General features: G+C 37.8%; 1 protein-coding gene across 1 annotated transcript in view; it reads left to right on the top strand.

Moving 5' to 3' along the window:
- RSF1 (remodeling and spacing factor 1) overlaps window positions 1-26,563 on the top strand; it is a 64,123-nt gene that overhangs the window by 31,854 nt on the left and 5,706 nt on the right. The window contains exons 5-15 of the mRNA XM_056481947.1: window positions 386-543; window positions 4,300-6,023; window positions 8,337-8,534; window positions 10,015-10,119; window positions 11,475-11,554; window positions 16,240-16,294; window positions 17,624-17,730; window positions 21,077-21,144; window positions 22,248-22,455; window positions 24,127-24,350; window positions 26,208-26,399. Of these exons, the coding sequence (XP_056337922.1) occupies window positions 386-543; window positions 4,300-6,023; window positions 8,337-8,534; window positions 10,015-10,119; window positions 11,475-11,554; window positions 16,240-16,294; window positions 17,624-17,730; window positions 21,077-21,144; window positions 22,248-22,455; window positions 24,127-24,350; window positions 26,208-26,399 (3,119 nt within the window). The remainder of the gene's footprint in view (window positions 1-385; window positions 544-4,299; window positions 6,024-8,336; window positions 8,535-10,014; window positions 10,120-11,474; window positions 11,555-16,239; window positions 16,295-17,623; window positions 17,731-21,076; window positions 21,145-22,247; window positions 22,456-24,126; window positions 24,351-26,207; window positions 26,400-26,563) is intronic.

Raw genomic sequence — 26,563 nt, 5'->3', positions numbered from 1 at the left:
TTTGGTGCATGAGCAGAGAGCTGTAGCTTGTTCTCTGCGGAAGAAGAATAGAAATAGCAAAGAATAATCAGGGATGGTTAATAAGAAGATAATAAATAACACAATAATAGTAGCAGCTTGGATCCAGACCCAATAGGAATTGAGTTAAGATAGATAAGCTTCTTCCAAATGCATAATTTTATTTTGGTATGGATAAATTGAAAGGTTTCTGACTGCAAAGGTGCAGCCACTGGTGGGACAAGCATTTCACTGCTTGTGTTTTCACTCTGTAACTCTATAAGGTTTTCCGGGTAATTCATTCAAGCAGATAATATTTGTTTATTCTTTATTAATCCCTTTGGGATAAGTAAGTGGCTTATCAGACAGTGTGTTTTTTCTCTTCTAGAAATCGCAATGAGCTTGCTGAGACTCTTGAGCTCTTGAAAGCACAAATTGATCCTGCTCTGTTGAAAACCAACAATTCTCAGCAGGAGAATTCATCACGTGAAAGTCCAAGCATAGAAGATGAAGACACCAAAAAGGGTGAAGAAGCAGCTCCACAAGGTTTTCTGCCTTCTTTTCTCAAACTTTAAGTGTTTTGCAGTGGCAGTGTTAGAACTGCAGCTTCACAGAAAGTTACTGTGTTAGATTAGGACTTAAAAAAATCATGAATCAAGTAAATTTGAATATTTTTAAATTCTGAATATATTTGGAGGTTTTTCAGTACATATTTAATCTCAAACATTTATTTATAGGAAGAGAGCTTTGTAAAAATGTTTTCTCAGTAACTTTTTTTTTTGCTGTACATTTTGTATAATATTGTAAATTCTCATTATTGTATGTTTTTGTGGGACATTGAACTACTGCCAAACTTCTCCTATTTTAGCAACATTAAAATCTGAAAAAGAAAAAATCTGCTTGTGAAATACCATGATTGAAATCAAATCACTATTGGCTGTGATGTTTATTCTTTCTTTTGAGTTAGAATCAGAAAAATATAGGTTATTTCCTCAAATGTTTCATGTTTGACACGATATTTCAAGAAGATGAGCCCAAGTTAAAACAATTTAAAATGCTAAAACATTGTAGAAGTGAGGCTGTCCTTATCTGTCTCCACTATATTGTTGTTATTAAAATCACAGAATTATTTAGATTGGAAAAGATCTCCAAGATCAAAGCTAAGAACCTTTTTCCTTCCTTATTATCATGTCATTGCACATATTTAGTAACTTGCCTGACTTGTTGGTTCATGCATTGGTTTTGCTGAGTATCAGTCAGCCTAGAGTATTTGACTTTTTAAGAATCTGGTCTTCTTTCAGGTCATGAAGAACTAGAAGCTTGTTATCCCAAGTAATTTTACCCCAGTTTTACTACCTGGTCTTATTATTTTGTTAAAATACAGGAAAAAGTTTTTACAATCAGAAATAAAATTTAAGTATTCCAGCATGTTAGTAGGTGTTTTTGTAAATGTGTAGAAATTAATTGGATAAGTGGAATTAGCCAAGGCTTGTCTTGGTTTGAGTATCAGAGAGAAGGAATTACTATTCCATTCCCCTCCTTTGCAACAAGCAGTGTAGAACAGAAGAAATAAATAAACATTTAGATAAAATTGGAGTTGTTGTGAAAGTACTAAGAGATGATTGTAGAAATGGCAGTAAATCGTGACAAAACCCAGCAGAATTCTCTTTCAGTCTAAGGCATTTCCAGTATCTAACTCTGCATACAAGTGCCAACACAACCTGCACAGTTACCAACACTGCAGATTTAGTTCCATGTACTGATAGTGCTTTTGTCTCAGTCAAGCCAACTTAAATCATCTGATCTAGACCTCTTCTTCAAATATGATTTTGCTTTATGTTGAATTCAGGAGCAGCCATTTGAAAACATTTTAAATGTCCCTACTGTAGATAATTCCCCAAATCCTGTAGCACACTCACATGGCTCAGTACTTGCATTAGTCTGTGTATTGGTGTAAAAACACCTCTAGGCACTAGTTGCAGAATCATAGAATAATTTGGGTTGGGAGGGACCTTTAAAGGCCATCTTGTCCAACCTCCCTGCCATGAGCAGGAGCATCTTCTACTGGATCAGTTTGCTCAGAGCCCCATCCAGCCTGGCCTTGAACACTTCCAGGGATGGAGCAGCTACAACTTTGCTGGGCAACCTGTGCCTCACCACCCTCATGGTGAGGAGTTTTTTCCCAATATCTAACCTAAACCTCCCTTCACTTAGTTTAAAGTCCTTACCCTTTGTTCTGTCATTCCATGGCCTTGTCAAAAGTCTTGTAAGACCCCTATAAGTACTGGGAGATGCTATGTCTTTCCAGTTCCTTCTCCAGGCTGAACAACCTGTCTGTCAGCCTGTCTCCATAGCAGACGTGCCCCAGTCCTCTGAGCATCCTCATGGCCTCACTCCTACAGGTCCATGTCGCATGTATGTAATGAATAATGAAATTATTTACATTTGCAGTGATTTGAGTGCAGTCAGTGTGTTCACAGAACATTCTGTAAAGCCTTTCAGTTAAGAAACTAGTATTTCCTCCTGGTAGTCCAGGGATTTTACTGAAAGCCCTACTAAGATGTAGGGAAAACATGCTGGAAGACCTGGCACTTGTTGGCTTTGGCCATTTTCCACATATCATTAAATTAGTACATGCAAACACATGTAACCTAACCCAGTGCTTAAATGTTTACTGGCCTGACTGATTGACTCTGGTAGCATTAGGAGAGCTTGTGTGTTGACTGAGTAATTTTGTGTATATATGATATATTTTGGGATTAGTTCAGGGAGTTAATCTAGAGAACATCTGCTGATTTTTTTTTATACGGAGATGTTTTGGGATTCTGGTGATCCTTAATGAAGTTTAGGAGAAAGCAGTAGGTGATGGGAAGAAATGGCTGAACAAAGTTTAGACAGACAGAAATAAAGGAGGGGTGGAAGAATTTGGACACAGAGAAAATCCCTTATTCTCACTGTTACAGACAGATATCTTTGCAGAGGCACTTACAGGAGCTCTGAGTGGGGATCCCTTCTATGAAGGGGGGAAAACCAGCCTTGATCCTTCAAAATGTGCACCTCTAAAGCACCTGACGACTCCTGGAGCCTTAGAGATGCATCTTTGCTGTACTGATACTGGGATTTATATGGACACATGCCTTGTATTTGCAAATACAAGATCTGTGAATTCCTCCTCACTGTTTTTTTCTAAAACGTTTAATTTCTTTGATGTGATTGTTAGATTGTTAGCCATTTCCCTTGGTTTTTTTAACCACTTTCTAAAGCTCTCATCATGCAAAAAAACATGCATTAGCTCAGTTGGAGCGGGGTGAGGTAGAAGGAAAAAAAAAAAAATCATCATTTTGTTTGCAGTTGTGGCACTCTTGCAAACGCATCTTCCAGGTGGCAGGAGCTGCTGTTCTGGTATATACAGTGCTATTGTATTTGCTTTTTCTAATTAGTTCTGTTTCTGGGTCACACAGAAAGGTTGATAAAATACAAAAACCTGAAGTATCAAGAGGCTGTGGTAAAAATAAATAACAAGCTGAAGTGCATAGTGACAAAATAGGTGTATGGTTTATTCAAAATGCTGGAACTGTACTTCAAGCTCTAATGGTCTAGAACTGATTTAGCAAAGTGGAATAACCTGATTCTTTAAGCTCTGCAGGTTTCCTGGGATATGCTACTATTCATTGCTTGTTTTAAAAACAGCAGGTGAAGTGAGTGTAGAATATTATCTGCATGTAGGAGATGTAGTCATTTTCTGGAGAATCTGGATTAATTTCACCATAAGCCATAATGCTGAATGTCTTTTCTCTGAACTGTTAGAATACAATAGTTAAGTATATCCTGAAATAAAATCATGTACAAACAGGAGACTTATTTCTCTGAGGAATCTCTCTTGAAGGCCATGGAATCTTACACTATGTTCTGTTTTCCGAAGTAGTCCACAGACTCAAGTGAGGTTTTATGCCTCTGCCTAGGTTTTATGTATCCTCTGGGAACATTGTGGTAGTACTGAAGAAGGGACTGAGATGTGTGTTGAAAGAAGTATAAATCTAGGGTTCTGCTACTGACTTTTGAAAGTTAGGTTTATCTTGGTGTATAACTAGACTGAATAGTGGTTCTGTAGCTAAAAATTGCCAGCCCACTTATTTAATGACAGTGTTAGACAAGCCAGATTTCTACTAATTCAGTGAGAGAAGAGTCCTTTGTATGAGACTTGGGCTGTTGGGGTTTTTAGGTAGGCCTCTGTTTTGATGAAGTTCTTTGCAATCCTGTAGGTCCCTTGGTTGTTTCTTAGCTGTTTTTCTCTGTCAACAGAAAATCAATTGAAAATCAAAGAAGAAAAAGAGGATGTAGAGGAACAGCCAGTGCAGTCGGAAAGCCTTCCTCCTCCTGTGGTCAAGGAGGATGAAAATGCACTTAAAATTGAGAAAGTGGAAGAAAAAGAAATTATAAAATTGCCAGTAATAGTGAAATTAGAGAAACCTTCAGAACACAACGAAGAGAAGCAAACTGTCAAGGAAGAAAGTGATTCCTTTAAGGAAAATGTCAAGCCTGTTAAAGTAGAGGTGAAGGAAAACAAAACAGAGCCCAAAGACTTAAAAGAAGTAAAAATCTGTATGGACAAAATAGCGGTTCATGAGCCAGAGAGGTTAGAATTTTGTGTTAATGTCAAAACTCCACAGGAAATTGTGGAGAAATCTGTGGAAGAAAGTGAAAAACTTAAAAATGACCAACAGGCAAAAATACCACTTAAAAAGCGAGAGATTAAACTGACAGATGATTATGACAGTCCAATAAAAGGGCCCCTCTGCAAATGTGTTACTCCAACAAAGGATGTCTTGAAGGAAGAAGGGAAACCAGAAGAAGAAGCTTTTAAGAGAGTCCCTACCATTACTGCTCTGTGTCCTGATGGGAAAGTGCTAGTAAATGGAGAGGTTAGCTGTGAGAAAATAACCCAGAGCGTCATACAAAACAGTAAGTCAGAACACTCTGCTAGTGCTATGGAAGACAACACTTCATTAAAAGAGAAAAATGGAAAAAGTGGGGAAAAAGTATCAGACTCCCTAAATTCTGTTAGTAAAATTATAAAAACATGTGAGATTGAGAAAAATGCAGTAACTGTGCTGAAAGAGATTGGGGCTGTGGTCTCTGAGGTTTCTAATCAGAAAGTGCCTTCAAAGGAGGAATCTAGTCCTGTGGAAAGAGAGTCCCTTGACAGCACAGTTACAGTAGCAGAAGAGTCTTCAAACTCTGAAGACTGTGCCAAAACAACTGAAGAGAAACAAGCCACTGATCTCGAAAACGACAGTCTGCCACCACCCAAAGAATGTTCAGAAAAGCTAGAGATGTCCCCAAATGCATCTGCTCCTGCAGAACTGCCTAAGCTTGCACTGGCTGATGAAGAGACTTTGAAAAGTAAAGATGAGCCTGAGGAGAAAAACAACTCTCCAAAAGCTGCTGAGATACCTCCTACATCCACTTCACCTGTTACAGTAGAGAAACCTGTTTCGGAAAAGGAGGACTCTGATAGTAAAATGGCTCTACCTGAGGAGAGCAAAGTAGAAGAAAAATCCAGCCCTGAAAAACAAGAGGAAGAGTCAGAAGCTGTCAAAACAGAGCCAGATAAATTAGACGATGCCCATGCATCTAATCTAGAGGATTCCTCAGAGAATAAAAAGGAATCTCCAGAACCTAAAAGCAAATTTAAATATAAGCTAGTTTCTGAAGAAGAAACCTGTGCAACAGAGAATAAAGAAATAACTTCTGAAAGACAAAAAGAAGGAATTAAATTAACAATCAGGATCTCTAGTCGGAAGAGAAAGACAGAAACACCACCAGAAGAGGTCAGCGTTGGCCGCACGTTGAGGCGGTCACCAAGAATATCCAAACCTACTCCAAAAGTTGTGGAGACTCGGGATCAGAAGCCTGAGAAGAAGCGACCTGAAGAGGAAGAGGAGAAACCTGCAGCAGCACAAAAGCCAGAACGGAAAGAAGATAGAAAAAAACAGGAGAAGGAGACAAATTCTAAAGTTAACAAGGTAAATACAGTTTTATTACTTGGGAGTAAAGAAAACTTTATAAGGAGAATATACTCTTACATAGGAATCCTGAGGATTATGTTCCTTTGGTCAGCTTTTGCAAGAAACTTGCTTTGCAATCCAGTTAGTGGATTCAACCACTTAAAAAACACCCCCTAGGAGAGTGCTAATATCTATTGACTTTATTTTATAAACTTTGACAGTTTATAAAATCTGTCACTCAAATCAACCCGAGTGAATTCTTCTAAAAAAATGGCATGATCAGGTGTGAGTCTTCTGGCTGTGTGGCTGAATAGAGACTTGTAACCCCCTGGATTTACTAGATGAGTACTTGTTGGTGTCTGGTTAGTCAAAATTATCATAAGCTAAAAAGGAACCAACAAATGGGGAAGAATAAAAATAATGGTGCTAAAGATATTGTTTTGGTGAATTCATGATATAATTTAGCTTTTCTCACATATGTGATACACATTTTAATGTATTTTAATAGAAACTTCTGTTTATGCAGAATAGATCTTTAAAAGTACATATCACAGAAGGTTAAACACACATTTTGTATGGTGTGCTTCTATAAATATATATTTATGAATAACCCTTTATTAATTTATCTTCCGTTTTCTCTGGATATGCAGCACAAAAAAAAAAAAAAAGGAATAAGAAGTTTGCATTTTTAAGTGCACTTTTTTACATCAACTTGTAAAATCGTATAAATTTTCCACTGCAACGTATTTTTGACTGATATAGTTTTCCCAAATGAGTATTCACTCATTTAGCAAGTTTCTTTCACATACTGCTGTGTTGGATAAGCTTAATAAAATGGACAAACAGTTGATTTGTCAGGGAATGGTAACATCTACACTGAAAAATTCTGTCACATGCATGGAGAAATGAAAAATGAATTTTTCATTTAAAGATGTTAATTTAAAAAGAAAGCATGTGAGAGTGATTGTATCATGAAAGTCATTAGAATTTTGAAGTACTGTTGTTACAGGTATTTTAAATTGTTTTAAGTTGATCTCTATTTGTGAAATATCAAGAGATCTAAAGATGTGTACTTTTCTAGAGAGATTTTAAAGTAATTATGATAGAGGAAGAAGTGTGAGACTGTTAAGCTTCTGTCATTTAAACAGGATGAAGAATACCAGGATCTTTAATAGCTTACTTTATATCTTGGGGCTCCTTTTCTTTTTAAAGATGGGTCTTATAAAAACCCAATTCGAAGTTGTGCTGCTATATGATGAACCTGTAACCTAAGCTTAGACTATCATGGATTTTTTAGCTGCTGCTAAAGCTTAGGGAATAGTAAAATCTGTAAACAGATAGAAACTGCTGTTAAGAACCTGAAACAAAACTTTACCGATATGACAAATACTGCTTTGATATGAGTCCACCCTGCAGGAGAAATAGAATATTTTGTGCATTTTAGTTTATTCAGCCTATTCAGGTCTGTGAATCATTTAGTCAAAAAATTCAGAAAACGTTTTGAGTTGAAAAAGCTGGAAAAGTTATTTTCCATTTTCAGTGTCTATGGGGAGGGGGCAATAAATTGTGAGAGAATGATGGGTAAGAGAAACTGTCAATGGGAATAAAAGTTTTTTCTGTTTGATATGTTGCTTTAAATTTAAGATATCTTAGTTACACAAAGTAGTTTAATTCAGAGTAGTCTTCTGAGTTTTAATTGAAACCTATTTCTCATTCAAAATATGCTAGTAATATATTCAAAATATTTTCATTCATAATATGATATATGATAGAAGGGTTGATTAGCAAAAAAGCACCAACTGAACCATGTTTCACTAAGTAAATAATAGTATAAAAAGTATAAATGTGAAAGAAGACCTAGATAGTACTTAAGGTGCAGTGATCTAATTTCAGAAACAAATGCATTTTCTAAAGTAAAATAAAACGCATAAGCTCTTTGGGGGACAGGTGGGAGAAAAAAAAGATTCTCTTTGGGTTGAAGCAAGTTATCATGAAAAAGTCAGAAAGTGTGGAATTTACCATGTTCACTATGAAGTTGGCCTTGTCAAAATAGAAAAAAAGGGGCTGAGTGGAAAAATTTGTCTTCCTACTTTAAATCTTATTTGAAAAATTCTTTCTGCATGTAGATGCAATTTTTTTTTGCTTTATCTGGTTGCATTTTAAGGATCTTGGAAAAACAATGTATTCAGTGAAATGCTCTGCTGTAAATTTACTGCAGCTATTCTGACTGAAGTAAATGACTTCACACTGGAGACAAATATTTTTTTAAGATCTGGGAAGAAACTCTGTGGGCTTCCTTTGTGTTTTTTTCTTTGAAATGGTGTCTCATAGAGAAGCAAAGTTCGGTGGACGGGTACGCGGACTCGTGGCAGGTGGAAATACTCGAGTAATGAAGAGACTGAGGACTCTGAGAGTGAAAAAAACTCTGAGGAGGAGGAAGAAGAGGAGGAAGAGGAGGAAGAAGAAGCTCCACCTGCTGATGACGATGAGCCCTGCAAGAAGTGTGGCCTTCCCAATCATCCTGAGCTGGTAGGTTTTTGGGGAAAGCTTCTGTGGATTGTTGTGTCATATTTGGTGGATTAGCTTTGATGATGTCTGAATACACATCATCCATCGGAGTGGCCGTATGTAGGAGAGGATTTTCTAGGTTTTAAGTGGTAAACTCAGGAGTACTTGAGTTACCTTTAATAAGGAGGGAAGGAAGTTATTTTTCCTGATTGCCAAAACAAAAATAGCGTCTTTTACAAGGTTTAACACACCTTAGTCCATTGAGAATCAGTCTGGGTGAGGCTTTGAGGTTGTGCCTACAGTTGCAATGAATACAGAGGAGGCAACATTAAAAAGAACCTCAGCAGTGGGATGTCTGCTTTCCAAGGCATCAATGACATAGCCACATAGCTGCATAGTCATCTTCATTGGGTGTAGCTGCATCTCACCCTGAGGGCTGAGTACAGTGAAATCCCTAACAGAGCGCAAGAAGATCTGTCTGTTTCTCGTGATTCTTACTTATTTGTGATAGATACCACCATGAATTCCTCTGTTTATCTGGGGAATCATCATATGCAGTCCTGATATGAATCCAAAATATAATCCCACTCTTGGATGTTAGGCAGATATCCTGGCATAACTGAGAGAAAGTTTGACTTTTAGGAAGTTAGAGATAAATATTTCAGTTGATATACACACAGCTTATACCAGCTTTGTTCTCAAGTTTTATGGAAAGGGAGATCTCAAATTTTACCCAACTACATATGAGCTTTTAATAGCTCCCTAGTTGTGGATGCCCTGCAAGACTTTGTCCCTGCTGCCCAGGTCATAAAATTATCCTGAATGAGGAAAAGGGCTAGCATTCTTTTTTCCTTCATAAGAGAGCACAGGGAAAACAGGTAATACCACATCTTGTTCAGATGGAGTTTTCCACTGAGTCTAAGATCTGGAAAGCATTATCAGATTCTACACTAAGGGCACATAGTCTACGTAGTCCAGTAGTACTAAGTACTGAGCAGATATAGTAAGAGGAAATCTGGTGTTAGAATGGAAAACCATGATAAATAAACTTCCCTATAAAAACTACCCTTGGCCCTGGAAGTGTGATACAAAATAAGTGGTACAGGGCTTCTTTTTTTTTATTTTGTTTTTGGGTTTTGTTTTTTTTGTGTTTTTTTGTTTTTTTGGTTTTTTTTGTTTTTTGGTTTTTTTTTTGTTTTTTGGTTTTTTTTTGTTTTTTTTGTTTGTTTTTGTTTTTGTTTTTGTTTTTGTTTTTGTTTTTGTTTTTTTTTTTTTTTTTTTTTTTGTTTTTGTTTTGTCTTGGTTGGGTTTTGGGTTTGGTTTTGGTTTTTGTTTTGTTTTTTTTTTTTTTTTTTTTTTTTTTTGTTTGTTTGTTTGTTTGTTTGTTTGTTTTTTGGTTTTGGCAAAGTCCAGACACTTCTGTGTTGGCTGGGGAAAAGAGTTCTGGAGCTTGTTACATGTGAATGCCAAAAGATACTCATGATATGTTTTGTTTGCACAGATTTTGTTGTGTGACTCTTGTGACAGCGGCTACCACACAGCCTGCCTTCGCCCTCCACTGATGATCATCCCTGATGGAGAGTGGTTCTGCCCGCCTTGCCAGCATGTATGCTTCCTGTGTGACTTCACTCTTCTTTGCAGCTTTCCTTGTGGTTGTGGAGATTGGCTGGGGCTTTAACTAGTGCTTTCTATAATCCTTTTTGTCTGTTAACAAATAGACTGGGATGAATGGCAGGATGCTTATCTTCCCTCCTGTCCATTAGTAAAACTGAGTTTGTGATGTAGTTTTTTTCTTTCTTTGTTCTGCTAGTGATGAGTGACTGTGTGTTGCCAATTTTTAGATGGGGGGGGGGGGGAATCTCCAGTCACACTGATTATCTCCCATCTCTGATTAAATCACAAGGCTAGTATAGTATTAAAGATACAATGTCTTAATTTTTCCCAAAATAAATATTTAAGTTATCATCCAGGAGGCAGAAGCAGTAGACAACAAGGCATGAATCAGTAGCCAGAGCAAGCAGCAGTTTCTGAAGTGCTATTCCTTCTTCAGAGACATTTGCTCAGAAGCTGCTTAGGGAAAGCTGCTGTTACTGATGAATCTCAGGGTATGGTTTGTCTCTGCTGGGAAAGCCAGGGTTGTTCTAGTTAATTAATAGACAAGTATGAACCCGTATTCCAAGGTTAGAAGCAGGGTTGGTACTTGGGAGGATAAGCAGAAAGTGTGTGATGCTGCTCTTGTTAAATTAGTGGGAAGCCACTTGTACACATTTTCAGAAAAATCTGCCTGATCCCACCCCATTTCCTTGGTTTTAGAGAAATTCTGTGCCAAAAGGGGTGTTGCCTGACAGTAAGCTAGTGATATTGGACATGATGTGAGATGACTCTATTTGGTGTTGATTTTTAGCTGTCTTCTGAGGAGTGTTTTTCAGTTGAGATAATTTTGAATATGTAAGAATGTTTTCTTTACACTTGTAGTTATAGCATATGCTTGTTCTGTTGCTGTTAACGTACTCTTCAGTATGAAAAATGACAGCTCTGTAAAAGAGTGAAGAGCATCCTTGGAAATAATATAAAGAGGGCATTAACATGGACTAAGGCACAATTTGTCAAAACTAATTTTTTGCTTACAGCTCCTTGAGTATTTGGTAAGAAAATGATCCTAAAGGGTTTCTGTGCTTTTTGCTGCAGTGTCCACTGAACTCATCTAGTTCCAACCTCCTTTGCCATGGACACCTTCCACTAGACCAGATTGCTCCAAATCTCATCCAACCTTTACTTGAAGGTGGAGCTCATGTTTTAAAAAGACAGGCTTTATTGTAAAGCCTTCCTCATTGAAGAGGAGCCTCCAGTGTAGCAAGACTTCTTCCAGATACAGACTGAGTGAATGAAAAGTCTGAATGTTAGTTCAATATGAAAATAGGTGGTTATGAAATAAACTAATTCTGTGTTTCCTTCTTTTAGAAATTACTCTGTGAGAAATTAGAGGAACAATTACAAGATCTGGATGTTGTCTTAAAAAAGAAGGAGCGTGCAGAACGCAGGTACTGTTGTTTGGATGCACTCACAGCAGTGCTGTGCAGGGGGTGGTAATAATTGAGCAAGCATTAAAATAACTGGAGACTGGGGAGAAAAGCAGTGATGAGACTGGGAATTTATAAGACCAATTTTGACTTCCCACCAATTATTGCTGGCTCAGTGCTGGGACAGCTTGCAAGAAGGGAGGAAAAGTACAGTAACTGGAAAAGATAAGGAAATACATTTGGACTAAATTTTGGTTAAAGTGCCTGAACACAAGTTTGACTTTCTTATACCAATAGTTAAAGGGTTTCCATCACTGGCTTAGCTGAAGGTCAGTCCTGTGTAGAGTTTCCCCGTAAGCAAGTTTTAAGTCTTGACTTTGCTCCAGAAGTCATCCAGATTATTGGGGATTTGCAAGTCGTTGCTTTAGATGCTGTTAAACTCTGCCTAATGTACAAGACTATGCAGCAACTGCTGTAGGGCAGTGGGTCAGTGAAGTTGTACAGAATATTCTGAGTTGGAAGGGACCCACAAGGATCATTGAGTTCAGCTCTTCAGTGAATGGCCTGTGCAGGGATTGAACCATCAAGCTTGGCATTATTATCACCCTGCTCTGACCAGCTGTCCATCTCTGCCATTACCAGAGGCTAGATGCAAATGTATTTACTGCATTTAGGAACAACAGCCTTAACAGTTGGAACATTCTATTGGCAGTTTTCAGGCCTGGAAATGAGGGACATGAAACATGGTCTGCATAATTTATACCTTTTAGGACATATATTGAGTACTTTGTGGAATTATTATTAAGCAAAACTTTGCATGGATTTTCTCTTGAAAGGCAAATTTGTGCAGAAGGTGAGACCCTTTTAAAGAAAGTAGTTGTGCAGGCTTATATTTTTTGCAGGGACTGTTATATTACATAAGATGTAGTTAGTCAGTTCTGGGAAGATGGGAGCACAATCTGTGTCTGCTTTCAGCTTTCTTCAAATCTGTTTGTTATTGCTGTTGCATCAGCTACAATGATAGTGACAGATCAAGTACCAACTGTCCTGATATCACTACTTCTGCTCAAAGTGTATCTAGATCATACTGTGGTGAAATTATCCATTGCCAGTTCTGCTGAATTTCTAGCTATGGGAATGAAACTATCAGCTGTTTTTATGAGTGAACTCAGCAAATACACAGCCTCCATCTGTGCCAGGAGTATGGGACACACAGGAAATCAGCTGCTTTGCTTTATGGTGGGAGTGCTCATTACTAGTGAACAGTATTTTTGGACTTACTTTGGTAAATATTCTGCTGGCAGACATTACATGAAAATCAAGGTTTTGCCAGTCTGTCTTTGCTTTCTTGAAATGCCCAGTGTTGTATAAAAACACAGTCTTCTGAGAGCAACAAGAGAGAATACAGTTGATATCATAGCAGTTTTCAGTGTCTGAAACAGATGTTTAATAACTGTTTTGCAATTTGATCCTCATACCAAACCAACCTAATGCTTTACATTGTATGTCATAAAATTGAGTTTTTTATTTAGTTAGTTTCCAATGTTTTTTCCTTAGAAGTAAGCTGGAGTTATGATAGACTTCACAATGCAATAGTTGAATATTGAAGTCTTCCAATTTACTGCTGTTGTAGCAAATAATAAGGTAAAAAGGCTGAAGAATCATAATGCCAGAGGAAATCATAGTTGTTATTAAACTCATTGTGTAAGTTAAAGCAGGTTCGTTGCATGGGGTACAGACATACTTGAACGCGATGTTTCTAAAAACTCAGTATGTGGTTGGTGTCTGTCTTTTTGGCAAAGAGAAGAAATCCAACTCTGTCATTATGGATCTGTCTACCTAATAGGTTCTTTGAGCCAGTGTTGCTGTCATGATTTTTGAAGTAGTGATGATGTTGAGTTCTTTCCAGCTCTCAGTAATCTGACTGAGGCTGATTCAGCTGCTCAGCCGTGTGCTTGCGCATCCCCAAACTGTTATGTCACTGGTTTTATAAATTAAACCTTCAGCTTTCCCATTGACTTACAAATACATGGATGAAATCAAACCTTCCCCCCTCTGCCTCCCCTTTTTCTGTTCATGAATTGAGGGTGCTACCACAACAGCCTGCCTGAATTTCAGGTTTCTCATGTACAGACTAACTTCTATAATCATCTCCTACCACCAGCTGGAGGGAGTGGATATTAAAGCCTTGTAGGATCTCCCTTTTAATCCATATTCGATACTCTGAGACTTCTTGATGGAAAATCCTTCTAGGAACTACTTGTCTAGTTCTCCCAGGCCAAATCAAGTTGAATACTTGCTTTCATACACACTTTCCTGAGTTCCCTGTAGCAGCTTTTGCAGCCACATAGTTGAGATAAAATGTTTTCTTGAATTTGCTTAGGAAGACATCACCAGTCAGTGCTTATCTGCTGCTGCCCTTGGAGATGTCTTGGTTCAAATGTTTAAACTTTTGGTTAAAGTCTTGAGCTCCTGTCTTTCACAAAAGGAATAAGGAATTCATTTGATATAATTTTGTATTTCATTTCAAGACCTTGACCTCAGCAGGATTGTCTTGTTTCATTTGCTGATTTGTTAAGCAGTGTATACTCAAGCCAGGAAGAAGAGCAGCAGAACTGGAGAACCTTGCTGATCATGTTTAAAAGCAGATTAATTTTTCTCATCTCTTGTCTCTTGATGTTTTGCATTACAAGAAATGAGAAGTTGAGTAAACCACGAAAGACACTTGCTGAATACTAAAATGTTTGCCATCTAGTTCCCTTCTCATTTCAGTAATTGTATTCCTTGCCTTAAAATGTTACTTTAACTAATTTTCAAGAGTGTAATGATTTTGCACAGCATCCTTCCTCCTCATCCAGCCAATCTAATTGTGCCCAGTTGGATGAGGATTTATTTTCATCTGTCACTTAGGAATATTTACTTTAGGATGCAAAACCAATTCCTTATATAGACAGCCAGTCATTTTGGTAGACATAATGATACCAAGTTGTCGAAGTCCATAGTCTTTTTAGCTGTAAAACAGCCTAAAATCCACTTTCCTCTTTATAAGTATTACTTTAGAAACCATGCTTGTTCATTTTATTTAAGAATATTATGCTTGAAAGTGCAGAAGGCTACTCAGAAGACTTTCAAAATTTACTTAGATTCTTTAGAACTTAATGAAAGTCTTGGAAACCAAATTTTTACACATAGATGCTTCTATTTGCAAAACATAACACAGGGAAGTAAACATATCTAAAATTAATATATGTCTTGGGTATTTTTGCAGTTATGTGCATGATGTATCCTGTTGCAACTCAAGTGTAATGCAACAGGTTCATACGTGCACTTCCTTTAACTTCAATGGTCTGATTCTGATTGGTTGAGACACTTCAATTCAAAAATCCAGGGTCCTTTCAGACACCAGTAAATGCCAGCAACTTTCATTGTGCTCTTAATTTCTTTAAATTACGCCTTATTTTCCTAGAAAAAGGCTAGTAGGGAAGGCCTGTGGTGATAGAGTTTGGTTACCCACCCTAGTCTGTATTAGTACCTGGCTCTTCTTCCTCAGAGACTGCTTTTTTGAAAGCTCACTTCAGCACCATGAAGATCAGCATGTAGTGCTGTTTGTGAAGTGTTAGGAAGTCCATGTCTAGTTGAGACTGACAGATACAACAGGATTTAGAGAAGATCTGTGTCCTTCAGGAGCCAGTTGTCCCCGAGGCAATTCATATGATGCAGAATGTCTGTGCTGAGGAAAGCTAAGTCTAAACTGAATTTTGCTTCCATAGATTTAATCCTGTAACACACTATGGGCAAGGAGGACAGCCTGCTTCTCATTACAAGAGTCTGTCCTGTATTTGAGTACTTCTTTCTCTCGCATCTTCAGTCAAGTGTTCTCTACACTGATCCATCCTCTTTTTTCAGCCATTCTCTACAGGGCGTGTCTGCTGCCCTCCAGTACCTCCCACTGGCTAGCTCTGAACTCTTGAGCTGGATCACATGTTTCTTGGGGAATGTGTGGTGCCCAGATGGCTCTAAGTGGTCCAGCTAGGTGTGAACAGGACTGAGTGCCATGGCAGGTGTCCTTCAGGTGTCCTGTTGGCTGTTGTCCTATTTGCACATCCATCCATCACAGTTCTTTGAGCAGCAGTTTGACTCTGCTGATCTTTGCTCAGGCTGCTCTTCTCTGGAAAAGAATTCCTCTGTAGGCAGTTATTTATCCCCTGGTGTTTCTGGAGTTGATTCTTCCTGATTAGGTCTAATACCTGGAGTTTACCCATTTTGGATGGCTTCCTACCTTTACATATTTTTCCCAGTTCATTGTGATTCTGAATTCCCATTTTATCTTTCATCATCTTCACAATGGGTGGTAGTTACAGATCTGACAACATAATCTTCATCACAGCATTAATATTTTTCACTTGGTTTTTACTTACTTTTTATACCCCAAATTCAGTAATTTCTGTGGTGTCTGCCCACAGCCTTTAAGTACTGTTGATTGTCAGAACTCGTTGGAAATCTCTTACATTATACATGCATGAAAATGTAATCACATGAGAATTAGCACATAATCCCAACTTCAATAACTTCTCGCTTGGAACATCCTCTTGGGATGTTTCTGCTGAGTGATACAGTAAGAGCTACAAACGGTGCTAATTATAGCATTATTTTAGATACCTGCAGACTTTCTGTATGCTTATTTTCATTTTCTTTTTCTCCTCAAGAAAAGAGCGATTGGTGTACGTGGGTATCAGTATTGAGAACATCATTCCACCTCAGGTAAGCTACTGTGTCTATGTGGTGTTATTGTTATATTTTCCAAACTTCCTGGGGAAGAAGTCTCTCACTGCTGTGTCAGAGGTGCTAGTAGCATCTCGGAAAGAAAAGTCAATCTATATGCAGATCAGAAATTATTCTAGATCCTTCATTTTAGACTGAATATAGCAGAGAAACCAAGGGAGCTTTATGGTGTTTATTAGAGCCACCTGATTTCACACAGAGTCCCCTCCCAGTGAGGGATTGCAGGACTACCTCCCTGCCCATCACAGTTGGTTTTCAGTTGAGTGCTCTATATTCAGTAGTTTATATAGGTGGGAATCAGTTACTTAACTCCGGTGTTTGCTGTGAAGTTATCTGGGTCTGAGCTAATTGTCATGGCTTTCCTTTGGAACTGATGGAAACAAATGTTTCTGGCTTGTGATTCAGAGGGAATACGTAATATTTCTATCTCAGCATAGCATTTGCCTCCACCTTCAGGATGTTAAGGTCACGTGATTAAAACCTGCCAGCATTTAGTTTTTCATTAACAGAGGATTTTGTACAAAAAAATATTTCTCTTGAGAAAAGAGGAGAAATCTTTAATTCACATGAAGAACAGCCTCTTCTCACGTAAATACACTTTAAAGCAAGTCTCTTGAAGTCTTAGCCAAACTCTTTCATCTGGAATTATATAATCTGTTATTTGGAGCTTAAAATGAAACTTTTGTTCATTTTAAGCATAGACTTTCCACTCTGCCTGGCTGTAACAAGGCCAGCTTTTTCTCCCTGTCTTTGAATACCAGAAAAACGATAACAGATTTTACAAACTTGCAAAAGATTCTATGGCTGAGAGCAGATATTTGTAAAATGCAGCCTGGGGGCAGATTATTTTGCTTTTAAATTAATAACTTGCCAACTAACCTGCATAAAACTTAATTGAAACTGTACAATGTAAAGGTATCCTTGTGCTCAATATATAGAGATGGTGGCCACAGTTTGTTCAGCTGACACATTTTTACTAGTCCTGGGAGTATCACCCAAGGCGTGATCTCAGCATTGCAGCATAAGCACAATGCTCCAATAGCCTGAACCCTTAAACTCTTGTGTTTGGAAAGTTACGTAGCCTGTAAGGGCAAAATGTCCAAATTCACCTGAATTGCTGTAATAGGTCACTATATTACAATTTATATTACACTATATGTTCTATATTACAATGTGATGTGTTGGGCATATGAGATTTCTAGACAGAATGAATAATCTATATTATGAATTCAGTCATAATGAATGTGAAGGGAGGGAGGGAGGGAGGGAGAAGCTATAGCTTTTGACACTTCTGTCTTGTCTGAACAGGAGCCAGAAATACCTGAAGGTCAGGAAGAAAAGAAGAAAGATTCCAAGAAGCCCAAATCAAAACTTGAAAGGAGATCTACCAGAACCCGAAAGTGCATAAGCTACAGGTCAGCAGCTTGTAAAAATAGCTTGTACAGAAAAAGTCATACTGTTGTTTCCTTTCTGAATCAGCTCACCACTTCTCATGTAAACTTTTACATTTAACAGAGAAGTCCAGCTAAAGTGTCTTTGTTCTTTCCTCTGAATACTGGTTATTCTGGGTGGTTGTGAGAGCATGAGGTGGTATAATGAAAGGGTGATGCATTAAAAAATGGAAACATATGATGTTTTGTTCAGGAATACTGGAGAAGATTTTGGTACTACTGCAGTTTCTGGAGTGAATTAAAGCAGGTGAATTAAACCTCTCCTTTCTCTTGCAAGAGAGACTTCTTGTGTCTCAAGGCCTTCGATTCCTTACTCTCTTCCCCCTTTCACCTCAGATCTTCCTTATATGAAAGGGGAATGAAACTTACAATGTAATTATCACACCCTGCGTCTAAAAATACTTTTTAGAGAAATTGTGACGAAAATGCAATTATTAAATGAAAGTGCCAAGACTCTGAAATTAGAATAGGTCACTAAGGGTTTCAAAATTCAGCATTATTTTAATAGCAACTTTTGTTCTCAGTGTATTACTAAGTTGTTTTTATAGAGTGCTTTCTAAATAATAACTTGTGATGCTCTGTATCATCTTCATCACCAGGCAAGTAGAATGCCCTTGGGATTAGAAAAGAATGTGGTTGCCTGAGAGATTGTGGGGTTTTGTTGTGAATGCATTAGGAATGTTAAAAAAACCTGTCTTTCCAGTAGTTGCTCTATGTAGGCCTTTATCATAAAAAATTATAACATTCCAATACTAGAATAATAAACTTTCCAACAGTAACCATCGTTGAATTTATAGTCAACCTGGTTTTGCTGCTGAGGAGAGGCATGGCATTTGTATAGGTTGGTTTTTCCACCCTCATCAGAGCACTCAGCCTGACTTTGCTTAGCTGTTGGATTTTGGTAATTTTTTGAATGAACAGCAGAAGTCACACTAATGAAAATGCCATTGCTGCTTTGTGGAATTAAGCATTCCTGTAAGGAATATTATGCTACAGGCAAGACTACATAGATCTGCTGTTATGTTAATTCCAGGTCAGGCAGCATCTGACCAGGGGAAAAAAAAACCCTTGCCTGTAGGGTGTGTGTGGCACTTCAGCAGGACTCATGTTGTGCAATGACAGTAAATTTTTATTGAATGTAATGTTTCAGAAAAATCAGTCTTCTGATAAAAAGTGATAATCTTTCTTACAGATTACATCATACACATAGGTTTGAGCTGGTGAAAAGATTACACATATCAGTGTGTCAGATTTTTATGTCTGCAGTGAAGTTCCACTGGTTTCACTGAGAATTGTGACAGCAGGGGAAACTAAGTGCTAAAAGTCTTATTCCACTAGGAAACAGATCTGTATTGTAGAGTATCCTGGTTCTCTAAAGTATCTATAATTGCTTTGTATCACCCATCTGTTGAGTCCTTTTGTGAGCAAGTTAGCAAAAACCTGCATCATGAATAAAGCAGCAGCAGCAGAACTTATGTTCCATTACACCTAATGGACAAGCAGCTGTCAGCTCATGTCTGAGCTCAGGTTATTTTTAGCAGTGGTTTGAAAGCATTAAGTGATTTCTCACATTTTAAAGAAGGGGGGTTTTTTTAGCTGTATGGAGGGAAAACAATGTTTGAGTAATGTGGAACTAATATAACTGATGGAATAATTTCAGAGTTATTTCTTTGCTGGGTATGTTGCCTGGAAAGGCTGACCTGGAACAGAGACTAGACAGAGTAAAAGGAATAAAATAGGTATTTATTGAAAGGATACACTTTGGGCAGTGCAAGAGCCCTTCTGGGGCTACACCCAAATCAAATCCAAGATGGATTCCGGTTATGAGTTTTTACACTTCTGTAAGTTTTGGTTCATTTACATACTGGGGTTAATTCTTCAACCACAGCCCCAGGCTATGAAGTCTTAGTTCCCTGGCTTGCCCTCTTTCCCTCACCGTTGTTTATGCTTTTTGGCTAATAGTTGTCCTTGATTCTCCAGCTAGGAAGGGATTGTTTTGTCTAACTACCCTGTGAAGAGAACTTACTAACACCTAATAGGAAGTTTCAGAGTTACACACCAAGCAGCAGAGATTCTGAAAAATATAAAAGCTAAAACCCAAGGCATCAGGTAGAGCTGCCTTAAGAGTGGCATGCAGTTGTTTCTGAGGAATCTAAAGATATTAGAAGTCCATCACCTTGTTTTTAAATGAGAAAGTGTTTTATGTTTATTATTGGAATACAGAGTCGAATATTAGATTTATTTTTCTCTTGTATTGCTGGAGGCTCCTATGGAGGACCGAGGTAAATATAACTGGAATCTTTCTTTCATGACTGAGAAGTGGAATTTTTAAGGAATATAAGGAATATAACAGTTTTAGTTGTATCTGAAAAAAAATACAAAAAATTAACTTTTTAAAAAACTAGAAGAAAAATTTGCATCTAAATAAAAATTCTTTTCTTTATAGTTACTAGAATTTATAGTTTTGCATGTTGAAGCTCAAAGCATCTATTTTTTTGAACAGGTAACAATCCTTTTTTATGGAATTTGAATTCATAACTGAAGAAACAAACTGAGGTCATCTGTGTTGAAAGGATTGTATCTTTTCTTCAGTTTGCCATTCTCTTTCGATGAGTTACTCAGAGTGCAGAAATTTATAGTTTTGTAAAAGCTGTTGCAGGACAAGTACACTCAGACTTTGCTTTTGTTTGTTCTATTCAGTTATGTAACATTGCATTACAACTTACTTATGTAGATTTATGAGGAACTTTGTACTTTGTGTTTTATTTTATCTGTTCAGCTTAGACTATTGCAGATCCATAAGGTATCATGAGCTTTAAGAGTAGAAAGCAGCTATGTGAAATCAGTTCTGAAGGAAAATGTGGACAGAATAAAGAATTTTACAGAGTTTAATAGATGATTCTCAGGCTGCTTTGAAGTTTGGTAAAGCTAATGTCATCTAATAAAAGTTGTGGAAAAAATGATGAGTACTTTGTGTGAAAATGCTATTTGAAACCATTTTAAAGAACTTTCAGATTAGATATTGTTAAATTCAGAGGCCTGCTGTGTAAAATTGAAGGAGATTTCTGTTCATGTAAGTCAATGGTAAGACAGGCAATGGTAAATAATCTGCAAGCAAAGAGATGTAAGGAACACAACTTTGATAATAAAATAGCCATTTTTTAAAATTCTGGCCCATTATTGTAGTTAATTAATTATGTATCCAGCCCACTGTCTGTGCAATGTAATTTCTGAAGATTTTGAGGTATGTTTTTGTAACGATTTAATTAAGGTTCACTTCAAAGTGGTAAATGGAAGCTGTTATTTTTAGGTTTGATGAATTTGATGAGGCAATTGATGAGGCAATTGAAGATGATATCAAGGAGGCTGATGGAGGAGGTATGTTTTTGATGTTACTTGTTTTGCATTGCAATGGTGATAAGAAGAAGAGAGCAAATTTATTTTAATATAAGAAGCAACAAATATAATTCTCTCCCTTCAAACTCTGTAGTTTGCCAGGGATTTTTTTTTACTGCTGGGTTTTTCAATGTGAACTAAATAATTTCCCTTAGGAATGGCAATTGCATGCTGCCAAAAGATGTCAGAAAATTTGTAAAAATTGATAGTTAAATCCAGCCTGTACAGGTCTTTATATATGTAATGAATAAGTTTTGGATTTGAAATTGGAAATTGGCAGCAGTGCTATTGACATTTGTCCCCTGTAAAACGAGGGCTCACAAATTGGTCTGCAGTCGGACCCTCTAAAGACTGAGTGTACCAGATTGTCGAAATATTAATCCAGTTCCATTAGCACGTCTCAGTTGAACATGAATAAAGTGAAATTCTGTTCTTTGTTGCCTGTTAAGGCAACATGGGACCAAAACAGCGATCTTCAGCACTATCTGAGGGATGGAGGTGGATTTGTGCTTCTGCATCACCTTAACTTGCCTGAAGAAAACAGCCATGATACATTGTCCTTCGGTTGTTTGGCCTGTGGCATCTCCAGACACTCACTAGTTTCAGAAGCTCATGGATGCATGCAGACAATCTGAAAATCGTGTCTGTGGGTGTGTAACACAAGATCCATTATAGTAAATATAACCAAGTCTCAACACTAAAGCACCTTTTTAAATGCTCCACTTCTTGGCCAAACCACAACTCAAACCCTTCATCTCCCAAGAAGGATATTCAACATTACAAAAGTGTGTTTCCTGGTAATTGCCCTCTCAAAAGGCACTGGTGTGGTAATAATGTGGGTTGGGGTTGAGCATCAGAATGCAGATACTTAACCATGGCCTTCTGCATGGACCTCAATATTTTCAAGTGACCACAGCTGGGCTATGTGTGTCAGGAGCAAGACTCTGGACAGAGTGTTGCTTGACAAGAAAATATTCTGCTTGACAGAAAATAAACTGAAGTTAGGCACATGCAAGAAAGATCTGTAAAAAGTTAAAATAAAAAATAAACTTGATATTGTTTCCCCTTTCTGTCACTGAATTTAGGCATTGGCAGAGGCAAAGACATGTCAAATATCACAGGTCACCGTGGAAAAGACATTTCCACAATCCTAGAGGAAGAAAGGAAGGAAAACAAGCGACCACAAAGGGCTGCTGCAGCACGACGCAAGAAACGACGGCGACTGAATGACTTGGATAGTGACAGTAACATGGATGAAGAGGAGAGTGAGGATGAATTCAAGATCAGCGATGGGTAGGTTAGCAATTTAACCTCTCCACAAGTCACTGACTTCTGTAGCTCTGCAGTGCCCCTGACATGATCATCAGGAGCATGTTCCCGGTGCTGGAATGGCACTTCACAGTGCCAGTAGGAGTCAGAGAATCACAGAATGCTTTGGGTTGAAAGGGACCTTAAAGATCACCCAGTTCCAAACCCCCTGCCATAGAGTCCTTTTAGCCTAGGAGAATGTCATTGTACTGGAAAAACTGTACTCTGGATCCATGTGCTGACATAATCCAATCTATATTTTAAGCCTAACACATTTTGGAAAGGTTACTGTGATGTTTGAGGCCTCACTACAGGCTTCTGTTAGTGAAGGAGCCAGGTGGGCTCAGTTCTCTGGCTGATGTCTGTCGAGCAGAAATCTGTAACAAAAATGTAGCTAAAATGAGACTGGATGTTCCCTTTTAAAAATAAGAGTTGAAAATCCCTGTTTTGTGGGATTTTTTGGCCTGATTGTCATTTAGAAATTGGAAGAGGAAAATTTTCATTATTTAGAGCACACATAACCTTTCAGACAGATTCTGAAATTAGTTCTTGATTGCTGCTCTGTAGGCGGTAGAGTTTGAATACAGCCAAAGAAGTGGCTTATACTGTAGAAAAAAAAAATATGTCATTGCTCTGGCTGACTTAAACTCACTTTCCACAGAATTTCTCATCATTCAGTCTGGGCAATGACTGATGTTAAAAAAATTGATAATTTTGCATTAGCTTTATGCCTCAATGAAGCAACATCATAAAGCAAACATGAGGCTGTAGGCTCTTTACCAGCAACATTTAAAGCTTTACACCAATCACTGAGTCAATTTACTAAGTGTATGGAAAATCTATACAAGATAAATGCAAATTTTGAGCTTTGTGTTTCACCTGTGACCACACTGAGGACATTTCAGTGGCATCCTGACTAATTGAGCTACATGTGCTGGAAATTTCCAATCAATGTGGAAATGTCACAGAATTAATAGTGCATTGATTTGTTAAAGTGTGCTCATGCATTTTCAACTCCATCCATTGCTTTGGGCCTTCTGGATCTTACAGTGGAATTTAAATTCAGCTGGCAGCCAAATGCAAGTGACTGTGTACCTTCAATGCTCAATGGTTTTCAAAAAAGCCTCAGCTCATTTGAAATTATAGGAAAGTTACAAGTTTATAAGGTTGTGAGGTGGATGTTTTGCATTAGAGCCATAGTTTTGTGTTAAGACACGATATTCTAATTGTCAGAAATTGTGTGGGACAGTGCTGGGTTTGTGAAGGAAAGGTCACCTTTGCTAGAAAGTGGTTGTTGTTTCTTTTCCCTCCACAGTTACTGCTATGCAGACATTACATTGCAGTGAAGCATATGAGCACTCTAGGATCTGTCCTGTGTTAATGCCACCTGCAGTGTTGGTTTGACAGAGTGTTTGTATCCACCTGCTGTTCTAGTCTGCTGTGTACTGTCATGCACTGTAGAGCTGAATACATATCTGAAACCTCAAGTTAGTCATGGCAGCTTGCTCTCTCTGGGCCTTTGGTCCTCATTATAAGATTGTGCTTTTTTTGTTTTGTGTAAAATGATACTTACCACTTGCTTGTAAAGTACAAGTATTAGCTCAATCCTTTGATTGTGATACCTATCTCTGTTGTCCGGGGTTTTCCTTTGAGTAGATCTCAGGATGAGTTTGTTGTATCAGAGGAAAATCTGGATGAAAGTGAAGATGACCCACCATCAAATGAGGACAGTGACTCGGAGTTCTGTGCCCGCATATCCAGGCGACACCTCTCCAGGCCCATGAGGCAAAGCAGGCGGTTACGAAGGAAAACAGTCAAGAAAAAATACTCTGAAGATGATGAAGAGGAAGAGTCTGAGGAAAATTCAAGCAGAGAGTCTGGTGAGTATAAGCAACCTTCGATATTTTACATACTCTGTTCTGGAGAGAGGGAGAATGTAAGTCTGAGCTTCTGTCATGACTGACACTAACTTGTTTGCTTACTTTGTTCAAGTCAAGTTGCTATTTGTTCTGCCATCAGTATTTTTCAGGAAACTGATATTGAGCACTAAGTTATTGCATTTCTAGGTAATTATGTATTTAAATAAATGCTTGTGTTATGATTCTAAAGATCACCACTGTGGATAGTTTCAGCTACCTGTATACCTCTCCTGTTTGACACGTGATTATAGGAAATAGGATGGAGACAAAAGTGTTCTTCTTTATAGCTTGTAGAAGACCTATGAAAAAGATTCTGAAAGAAACGTTTTCCGTCACTTTTATGGAAGAAAACTTCAGAAGAAAACTTCATTCTCTGTTTTCTGGGAAGCTTGAAAGCAAAGACCTTGAACCTCTCTCACAAAATTATCCTTAAAATCTTTAGTAACTGAAGGTTCTTGCATCACAGGAGAACCTAATAATTCACTTTATTCTACTTGTCCTTCAAATACTGCATTTTCTGTTGGCATGGTTTGAAGTGTGAGAACAGTACCAGTGCACTTCTTAAACCTTTCCATGATCAGCATCTTTCTCTGAAGACTGTCCTCCTTGTTTCTGCTTCATTTGAGACACAGACTGAAAAGTGCTGTATACATGAGCACTCATTTTGTTCTCACTCTTACTGTGAACTTAAAGTTCTAACTATACTGGAGTGTTAACTTATGGCAGTGTGTTCTTTCCTGTGTTTTATATGTCTGTCTAGAATATAGATGATGAACATGTTGGAGTAAGTTGATTTGGAGTACTGATTTCCAAAAGGAAGGTTCGTACATGGACAGATGAAGACAACAATATGAGTGATCAGAGTGATTGTTGTCTCCTTGTCCTCAGTGCATCTTTGCACTGATCATAAGCTCTTATCAATGAAGATACTGGCAGAAGTCTAAAGAGATTGCTTATCTGTTCTGTAATGCACAAGAGCAGCTGTTTCTTTCCTGGTGGACACACATCTGTGATAAAATCAACTGATTCCAGTATCATTCTGTATATATTTAAAAGTATAATCTTAACTGTGTTTCTATTTCTCTCTTACCCTCATTATTGTCCATCAGGATCCTGCTTTAAAGCCTGTTTTGAGCTAAGGAAATCAGATGCCCTGCAAAAGGCTTTATTTATTTATGTTCTTGCCAACTTGCTGTTTCTTTGCCTAATATTTTAGGAAGTAAAGAGGATGCCACTTTGATCTGTGACTCATGTCAATCATGTCAATCACTAACTTAGGAACAGTGTGTGACTTTTATAGAAGTGTATCTTGGGATAATTGTTCCTGACATAGTTCAGTCAAAGGCAGCTGAAGTTGATTTGAGGCTATTTTCAACTGATGTAAATAAATTTAATTTTTGAAGACACCAGTTGCAGTAGACTGGTGCAGGAAGAACTGTGGTTGATGGTAAGTTTCTTCTGTATGGTTTCTGTTTTATGCAAACCCACGATTGAGTGAAACTGATTTTTGTTAACTTATATAACTCAGGTCTTGAAGTTTCATCTTGTCAGTAGTTTTTTACCTACCTGTTCTTAAATTTCTTTTAGTGGAGTACAATTTATTTAAATTTTAAAAGCAGAACAGACTCTCCTGAGCCACTGGTAACATGTGCCATCAACTACAATGGTAAGGTTGTTTCCAGTGTCAGGAATTGTAGAGATGTCTGACACCAGTAGAGATCAGGCAACAAAAACACCATAAGGAAATTACCTGAATTTTTTATGTGAGGCAGTTTTGCTTTGATGGAATAACACACATCACTATTTTGTTTCATACAGAGAGTGGTGATTACACAGATTACAGTGATGATGATTACCTGGAAACGAGGAGGAGAAGATCAAGACGGAATCAGAAGAGACAAGTTAATTATAAGGAAGATTCAGAAAGTGATGGCTCACAGAAAAGTGTCCGATATGGGAAGGAGTTGAGAAGAGTTCACAAACGCAGGCTCTCCACCTCAGATAGTGAAGGTAAAATAGATTGTCCAGCATTTCCAGGAGCAGGTGTATGTCAGCATCATCATGAAGGGAAACTTACATAATTCCAAGACTTCACAGAATTGTCTTTCTAGAGTTCCTTGATGTTTCTCAGAAACTCTCCTTCTGAAACAGCCCACTGGTACTTTATGATGCAT

The sequence above is a fragment of the Oenanthe melanoleuca genome, chromosome 1, assembly GCF_029582105.1.
Source record: "Oenanthe melanoleuca isolate GR-GAL-2019-014 chromosome 1, OMel1.0, whole genome shotgun sequence".
Lineage (NCBI taxonomy): Eukaryota > Metazoa > Chordata > Aves > Passeriformes > Muscicapidae > Oenanthe > Oenanthe melanoleuca.
Note: the sequence above shows the minus strand (reverse complement) of the source record. Positions and strands in the feature narration are given on the sequence as shown.